The sequence below is a fragment of the Charadrius vociferus genome, unplaced genomic scaffold (assembly GCF_000708025.1).
Source record: "Charadrius vociferus isolate BGI_N301 unplaced genomic scaffold, ASM70802v2 scaffold730, whole genome shotgun sequence".
Lineage (NCBI taxonomy): Eukaryota > Metazoa > Chordata > Aves > Charadriiformes > Charadriidae > Charadrius > Charadrius vociferus.
Window position 1 is genome coordinate 58019 of NW_009646225.1, and position 8588 is coordinate 66606.

Below are 8588 nucleotides of genomic sequence, written 5' to 3' on the forward strand. Positions count from 1 at the left end.
GGCGGTCGTGCTCGGGCCTGTCCCGCCGGTGGGCGGCCAACACGGGCCCCTTCCCAAAAGTGGCCCTATCACCGAGGGGTTGCGGCTTTCCGGTTGTGTCTCTTGGACCCCAAGGCCGAGTGGGGCTGTGGTGGGGGCTCTCAGGGCCCTTTCCCACCAGCAGTGACGGAGCACTGTGGTGCCGTTGAAGTAATTATTGTCATTAAGGTCTCAGACCTGAACTGCTAAATGGGGTCCCAGGTGCGAGCAGCATCCCGGTGCTGCGACCCAGGCCCCATCTTTGGCGAGGTCGCTCCTGAAATTATTGAGGATACGCTGATCCAGTTGGCCACAGAAAATGAGCAGTCTCTGAGCGAGCTGTCAGATCAGGCTGGATGCTTCAAAGAGACACGGACAGTGGGTGAGGCTCTTTATCGACTGCAGCTAACTCCTGAGACAGTTAACAGCTGTGTAATTAGCTTCAATTGACTGAAGTGAATGACTGTTGCTCTTTTTTGCAGAATTTATATTCCTTTTATCTGAAAAATGGCACTTGGACCAATCTGCAAGGTACCAAGCGGTAGAGTTACTTGAAAGGTAATAACTATCCTGAATGCTCAGGGTATTTCTCGTTTCTTTTACACGGTTGTGCTGTGTATGCTCTATACCACTCATTTAAATAATGTATAATGGTTTTTTTTTGCCTGTGTAGCTTTGTCTCTTTGCTCATTTCATTCAAATTAACAGCTATTCATATATTCTGAGTACAAGCAGAATTGCTTTTCTTCCTTTTTCTTAGCAGAAGAGAACTGTTTTCTGAGCAATTATGGTTTTTGTAGGTTTATGATCAAGCAAGTAGAAAAAGTCTGTAAGTCCTCCAGAGAGAATGTTAAAAGCTGTGAACAAGGACAAGGCAGCAGCTGGAGCTCTCTGAAAGATCAGATATATGACACGTTTGTCCTGCGACTTGTGTCGTGCGTTCAGCTTGCAAGCAAACTTTCCTTGCACTATAATGTAAGGCAGCCAAACCTTTTCCTGTAGCATGTTTTAGCAGTGTAGTATATTAATGTCTCTTAAAAATTAGATTTCCTCTCTGAAAGACAATAGCGATAATGAAATGCAAAGGATATTGAAATAGAGACCTAAATCTCTCCCATCTAGGGCAGATTAATTGTCGCTCATCAAGTAACAATTTTTTGGGAAATATTGCCAGTACTGGGGAAAAAGGTACAGGCAGTGGGAAAACTTGGCCTGTGGTTGCTGAAAATTGTGTGGCTACAGAGGGTTCACACCTGTCTGGGGAACGTTTGTGGAGCAGAGGAAACCTTCAGGAAAGAAGGTCGGAGCTGGATTTCTCATGCCCGCTTCAAAGACGAGTTAGCTGGGTTAGCGGGCAGTATCACCACTGCAGTGGCTCATGCTTAAATTCAATGGGAGGAGTAAAGCAAGAAAGTACTTTGTTCTTAGCAAGTGCCTTATTGCCTAGAAGATAACTTGTCTCTTTTTTTCCTCTTCAGATAGTTAACAGTGACACAGCTTTAAAATTTCTACAGTCCTTAAAATACTCATACACTAAACAGGAATTGCTTGAGTCGGAGCTTGCTGTTTTAAAGAGTCTGCACTACCAGATCAATGTGTCAACTCCTTTGGCTTATGTGGAATTGCTTCTAGAGGTTTTGGGTAAAAGTATTAATAGGAGAGAATGGGAAAGAATTTTTTAAGAGCATAATAGTTATTACTGATCTGAACCAGAATGTCTCATGTTACAGATTTTTGCATACTGTGAAGGCACATGAAACATTTTCTGGTTGTCCAGAGCTTTACTCTTCAGATGAGAACTTTGTCCTTAATAGAATCTGATGAATGTTGTTGGAGAGTCAGCCGTGACTCATTCAGTAAAAGAATTTTAAAACCCCAAAAGCTATTGGAAGGCCACATTTTCTACAATGATTCACCGTTTTCTTTGCCCAGGTCTGACAACCTGAATTTCAGAATCGGTGAAATTATACTGAGAGTGAGGAAGACCTGTGGCATTCAGAAACAAAGGGCACTTGTCACCAGAAATCTGCATCCCTCGCTTACAGTAACTAACACTTTTTTCTAATCCAGTTTAATGACTCAAAATGTATGACTGGTTATGTGTGATCTCTGTGCTAGGACATAACGGCTGCCTGCTTCCTGCAAAGCCATTACATCAGATGTGTATGCAACTACTAGACTTCTCCTATCTTACAAGAGATACCATCTATGACACTTTGCTGAAGATTGCCATTGAAAATTCGACACCAAGCAAACTGCAGGCGTAAGTAGCTTACATGACTATTGCTTAAAATAACAAGTTGAAATTAAAACCCTAAGAAATAGTAGTATAATTAGTATAATGCCAATTTTTGGGGCATGTTTTAAAAAAAATTAATCTGGGGCGCTTTCAGCATTGTTTATTGATCCTAATATACCTGTTCAAAGGAATGTGCATTTGCTTTAGGGGCAAGCTAGGAAAGTGTCGGACTTAATTGTAAAAATCTGGTTTTAGCACTGTCAGTTAAAGTTAACGGTGTCAGACTTTATTTGGACTGAATAAGCTAACCTGTCCGAAGGCGTATAGCAATTACAGAAGTAGGTGCTTTTTGAACTGTAAAACTAGCATCATTTTACACCAGAAGACACTTTTACTTCTGCAGAGCAAAGTTTTTGACCGTAAAGGAAGATTTCATGCTTTTGGCTGTTGGAATCATCAGCACAAGTGTGTTCGTACTAAACCCTGGGCAGTGGAAGCAGGTACAGTCGCTTCTAAACACATTAATTTGACATGCAAAATTGTGAAGGTTGTTTATATGTTTAAGCACAGCAAGAAGACAGGTAGACTCTACTGGGAGTAGCATGAGGGAGGTGACACCTTTCAGGTTTTTTAGCAGGAAGTGCGTGTACTTCTGTATGAGTATTAGGGGGATACACGGGCAATTGCGCAGGAGGGCTTGAGCTTGCGCTGGTGTGAGCTTATCTTCATGCCTCAGCTTCTTTACAGTTAGAACATACCCACCCCCCCTCCACGTCCCCCCGGCACCGTTTCGTTGACAGGTGGAGAAGCAATCCCATGGGACGACTGTCTGCCCAAACTGCTACTGCATACTATAACAAACAGCCTATTACAGATAGTAGCTTTTTCATTTTACTTCTTTAGTAGAAGCAATTAAATTAAAAAAACCAAACACACACACAAAACAAAACCCAAAACAAGCAAGCAAGCAAACAAACAAAACCCCAACCGAAGAAAAAAACCACACTGAGAGCCTTCAACTATTGTTGAAGTGCACCCATGGAGCACTGTTATTCTCATTAGATTCGGAGGGTTTAAGAAGTATGTCTGTAAACTAATGTCTCTTAGTCACTGTAAGTATGTATCAATTATTTTTTTTAAGGTTGTGGAGCATTTGAACTATATCACTGGCATTACTTCACAAAGTATCTTAGAATTTTCTTATGCACTACTGAAACACATTGTTGGCAGTACCACTCCAAAGCAGCACTATGGGAACTGTGGAACAAAAGCCCCAGAGAACAGAATTATGTCTCTTAAATAGAACTATCTTCTATGGCCAGCCGCTAGCGTATCAGTAGCAAACTGTTATGCTGCTGATAGTAGTCCGTCTTCTGTGATACTACAGAGGGCACCCAAAGCAATTTAGTTTTACTTTTGGTTGTGAACACCAGCTGTTCTGTGACATTTTCTGTTAGGTGTTAATTTGAAAAGCTTGTCCTTTCAGGCAGTGCACTAGCGCTGTGAAGGGAGGCATGCAGGAAACAAGTAGCATTTAGAAATGCCTCTTTCAGCACCAAAAGCTTTATTTTATGAATATAAGTTTCCTTTGAATAAAAAGAAAACTCTAAGAAGAGTCATGTTTTGAAAAGGCATTAATGCATGTGGTGTTCTGCTGGGCAGTCTGTGTTGCTGGAAGCAGCTCTCACGCCCAGCCGTTACAAACAGGGCTGTACTTTCTTTCTCCACTTGCCGCCTTTTAAAAAATTAATTATTGTCTCAGGGAGCCTGCTGTAGCCAGGCTGCTTGTTACTGCGTTTCCTCTTTGCCAGTGCTCGGAGCCCGTTTGCTTGTACCCTAAGAAAGCCAGCTGGTTGACCAGCGTTGTGAAAAGGACAGAATCCCACCGATTTTGAAAGTGATGTAATTGTTGCGACAGCACGTGCCTATTCAGCACGTCCCTGTAAGTGCCAGGGGCTGTTTATGCTGTGCCTGGCGTATGCTAGATGAAAGCACACTTTGTGTAGAATAGTGTTTTATTATTTACGCAGTGCACCTCTGTGCAAGAACAGGCTGCAGGAAGTATTACAAATAGTTGATATCATCATAGCTAACAGTATTTTAAAAAGTATCAAACCTTGTTAAGTTCAGTGGCACAAAGAAGTGCTGATACGACTTAGAAATTATTTTATTTCAAACTGTAGTTACCCTTTAATGACCAAGCACAGCTTCTGCGAGTTCCTTCACGCTTCTAACCTGTGTGTTAAGCTGAATCAAACTCACCGGTGTTTTGAAGTTTGACAGTAATTTATGCGCATATCTATAAACCCCAAAAGTACCAGCTTAGCATCTATTCGGTAGCTGATTTTTTTTATTCTATTCAGCTGAATGATAGAACTTTACATATTGCTTTTCTATATACTACTTGTAATAATGGTATTTTAAATAAAGTGTCTTGTGGATTTTTGGTATTGTAAACATTTTGTACTGGTTAATATTAAGAGACATCTTGATTTGACTTTCTCCAACGAAACGCAGACACTCTACAGCTGCCAGGACGAGTTCATTACATGGTTACTTGTTATAGAATTGGGATGAGACCCAGGCAAGACCCCACTTCAGGTTAGTTAACATGAATTTTAGTGCTTTTGTCCATTGCTCCTCAGAGTTAAATTGTGTTTTAATAGAGTAAGAGCCACCACTGCCACCTGTATCTTCAATCTTTCCTTTCTCCACGTCCATCCTGTATCACACACAAAGTTTTATTAGTGCATTACTACTGCAAGCATTTAATTTCCATATGATGTCTGGTACTGAAATTTAAATCTGACATTCATCTTATTCTCTGTAAGAATGCTTTGTTTCTAAAGGAAATGTAGCAAGCCTCAGGTCCTCACTGAGGAACTAGCTTTAAATTTCAATTAAACTAAGAGCAAATGCGGTAATCCTGCACATTATAAAGAACACTGAATGATTCCAGACGGACAGGACTGGAACAGCAAGCAGTGCTGTGGCCTGTCCAGAGGGCAGTTAGCAGTGCTGCGCAGGACAGCATACAAGGTCTTAAAGTGACATGTTATACAGCAACACTCACCTGTAGGGCAAACAAAACCGAGTTTCGCCTTTTTCCACTTCCTCTTTAAATTGCTGCACGCAGTCCAGGAAAGCCACCATTGCATGGTCAAACTTATTGTCCCAGAAGAACCTCAGACCTCCAGAACAGTACAAGGGGAGCTCCTGGAAAAGAGATTTTGTTTCAGGCATCTCAAGCACTCCATTTCAGATACGGTCCCTGCAGCTCTTTAGTCTTGTGCAAGGCCTGAATTTGTCATAGGGTGCTTAGAAATGGTTTTTGTGGCAAGTGCCTGCTGCATGCAGGCTTGGGTTCCTCATCACCAGCAATCATCCCAAACGGTGCTACCTTCCTCTGGCCAGCTGCGGTGCACTGTTCAAGAGTCCTGTCATTTTTAATGCTACTGGCTGACAGAATGAGCAGCTTGATATAGGATATGGAGTGAGATATTATTATGTTGGAGAAGCTGGGGCAGCTAGCTCTCCTGTACCATGAATTCATGTGGAGCTGAGTTTGTCTTCTGCATCCCCCAGCGTGACCTCTGTGGCATTCAAGGTCAGTGTCCTCTGATTTGTGCAGGATCTCTTACCTTTGATTTGTCCGTGAGCGACTCTAAATACGAGTGGTTGCCATATGGTACCAGACGGTATCTGAAAGGAGATAACGATTCACCGGCAGATGAGTCTAACTGTGTTTATCCGGGTCATAAGTGAAACGTGTATTATATTGCATATACCTTTGAAACTTCAGGCCCATTTTGTTAGCAAGGGCATGTAGCAACAGCACAGTCTGGCCCCAGGCAGCATTGATCTCATTCCATTCTACAGGAACACTGGGGAGACGGCCAAGTCTGAAGTTATTTATTGTGCCAAACTGACCACTGTGCCTGTGATAAGAGGAATTATAAATAAGCGCACTGGGGGAGGAACAGCTTCTAGCACGCTAACCAAAGGCCACGTACCAACAGGTACGGAGCGCACACTGCTAACCAAGCAAAAGGAGGGTTTAGGGGGTCTAGTTAAAAACTGTATATAAATACCAACCAGTTGTTCTCTTTTTATGACAGAGTTAATTGGGGGGGAAAAAAAGAAAAGGAAACAACAAACAACCTGCAAAAACAAACACCCAACCCCCCTGAGCTACCTGCTCTGTAAAGCCTGACATTAGAGCATTACCCTTGGCTAGCGCAGTAGGTCCCGGTTCATTAACGGAGTTACTGAAAGAGCCATTTCAGTCTACTCTGACATCTGCACAGCATCGCAAACCTCTCTTGGCGGACGCTGTTGGGAGCCGTGACCAGTTGTTTTGTTGTGGGGTAACTATGACTTGGCTAGCACCTTTCCTCTCAAATGCAGTATTACTTAACCGCTCCTGTGTTGCAGATTCGTAGCAACCTGAGGCAGTATTCAGCGTCTACATTACCAGATGTGAAAGGTTGCATTGAACACGTTGGTTTTCTTTAATTTATCCAATTGCATCTGGGCATAGCGCATCTGGTTGTCCACGCTTTTCAGCTCATCATCTAGCTCCAGTTGTTGCCTCTTGAATTCACAGTATTCTTTCTGATACCTTTTAATAAAAGCAAGATGAGAAATGCTAAGTGCAGGTTTTTACAGAGAAGTGATCACTCACACGGTATACACTAGTGTTTTTTGGTCCGGCCAACTTCAGTTTGGCATTGGGCAAAGAACAAGCCACTTGCATTTGGACATTATTTACAGGTTTCTCCACGTTATAATCTCATTTATCTGTTATCTAAAATCCCTGACATAAACTGCAGTTGTTGTTTACTCACTGAGCTTCTTCCTGCTCCAGCCGCTCTGCCTCTGCCCTCACTCTCTCGAAGTCTTCAGCCACAATCTTGCGGTTCTTCTCAACATCTTCTAGCTCCTGAATCAGTTGCTCTTCCTCCAGCGCAAGTTCTTTCAGTTCTGTTTGCAGTTTCTCCTTATCATCCTCGTTCATTTGTTCCAGTATCTCCAGGCATCTCCTAGAGGAGAGTGACAGGATTACCACCACAGGGATCCTGGGAAGCCCCCACCAACAGTCCCTGGTTCCGTGACAGACTGCGCACGCAGGCAGAAGTGCAAACAGGGGCTCTGATCCCACGTGCACCTCTCGTTAATCCCGAGCTCTCTGTATCGACCCTGCGCCGTGAGTCAGGAATGCACACAGGAGAACAGGGGAGTGAGATGGTGACCGAGAATTGTTGCTGCCCGTCAGTAGCTACCTCTCTGACGCCCTCGCCCGCATGGGAATGCTGCCACACAGACACCGTGGGCAGGTGCCGTCACTCGTGATGGGCTCACAGACTCCAGCTGGAGAAGCTGTGTACCACAGGATTCTCAAAAATAAATTTTTCACCTCATTCGGACCAAGAAAAGCAAGTGCTGCAGTCAGGGATGTCTCCTGCTGATCAGGGAAAGCCGGATCAAGGCTGCGTTCTTGCCCTAGGCTTTGTGCTCCAGAACTCGGCCTCAGGTCACCTCCGCATCACTCACTTGTAGTTCTGGCACTCGTTCTCCGTGATGTTCAGCTGCGTGTCTAGCTGGTCTAGCAGGGTGTCTGTGCATTCCTCACACAGAGGGTGATCCACGTCTGTCTGCCCGGACATAATGTCAAAGAGGTCACCAGTGACCTGTGGGAAGAGCCCACCATTAGTTGCACTGAAGCCACAGGCAGCTGCCGGCTGGTTTTCGACAGACGGGCGTGCACTTCTTCAATTGGTGAAGTATTTTTTGCAGGTTAAATCTTAATTTAAAATAAGCCAGCTTTACTGAACTACTCACCAAAACACAGCACGGCCAGTGCTACAGGAAACTGCAGTTTGACCTTGCAGAGCATCTAGAAAAACCGATGCTCCGTTCAAAAGCATCCGAGTTTACCAGCTCACGTAAAACTTGCCTTCAGTCTCCGGCTGAGGTTTTCCATCGTGCCGCCATCTGACGCCTCTCCGATGAGTGTGAAACTGTTGGCGCTTTCTGTTGACATCATTCTTGGAAGGAATTTTATTGAGAGTTGAGTGCTGAGGGCAGTGGGGAGCCAGGCCCAGTGCGAGAGGGGAACCGGGGGCCAGTTCGGGAGTCAGGGGTGGGGAAAACGTGCAACCTGTGTTTCAGAACCGCAGTACCGGCACAGCCTTTTGAATTAACCCGTAGCTAATGGGCAGCGTCTGAAATGCTGTGCGTTTACATATATGCAAACGGAGGTGCCTCCACCTGCTGAGGAGCCCGAGGGCCGGGGGGATCCCCGGGGGAAGGTCGGGGGGGTCGCGCAAAC

The 8588-nt window shown here is 44.3% G+C and overlaps 2 protein-coding genes across 3 annotated transcripts in view; one reads left to right on the plus strand and one right to left on the minus strand.

The window, feature by feature from the left end:
- The first annotated feature begins 228 nt into the window (after positions 1–228).
- CNTD1 (cyclin N-terminal domain containing 1) lies at positions 229–3560 on the plus strand. Its single transcript, XM_009890795.1, has 7 exons — positions 229–400; positions 501–576; positions 819–993; positions 1497–1659; positions 2137–2281; positions 2661–2757; positions 3399–3560. The coding sequence occupies exons 1-7, from the start codon at positions 229–231 to the stop codon at positions 3558–3560; spliced, it is 990 nt and encodes a 329-aa protein (XP_009889097.1).
- Positions 3561–4479: 919 nt separating this feature from the next.
- BECN1 (beclin 1, autophagy related) overlaps positions 4480–8588 on the minus strand; it is a 5827-nt gene continuing 1718 nt past the window's right edge. The window contains exons 2-9 of one of the 2 annotated variants that reach the window (XM_009892677.1): positions 8214–8316; positions 7811–7947; positions 7105–7299; positions 6732–6878; positions 6046–6195; positions 5899–5959; positions 5331–5473; positions 4480–4979 (exon numbers count right to left, since the gene is read on the minus strand). In XM_009892677.1, the coding sequence (XP_009890979.1) occupies positions 4811–4979; positions 5331–5473; positions 5899–5959; positions 6046–6195; positions 6732–6878; positions 7105–7299; positions 7811–7947; positions 8214–8303 (1092 nt within the window). In that variant the 5' untranslated portion in view covers positions 8304–8316 and the 3' untranslated portion in view covers positions 4480–4810. Of the gene's footprint in view, positions 4980–5330; positions 5474–5898; positions 5960–6045; positions 6196–6731; positions 6879–7104; positions 7300–7810; positions 7948–8213; positions 8351–8588 lie in introns of those variants that run through there. The other variant, XM_009891926.1, reaches the window with a different exon arrangement.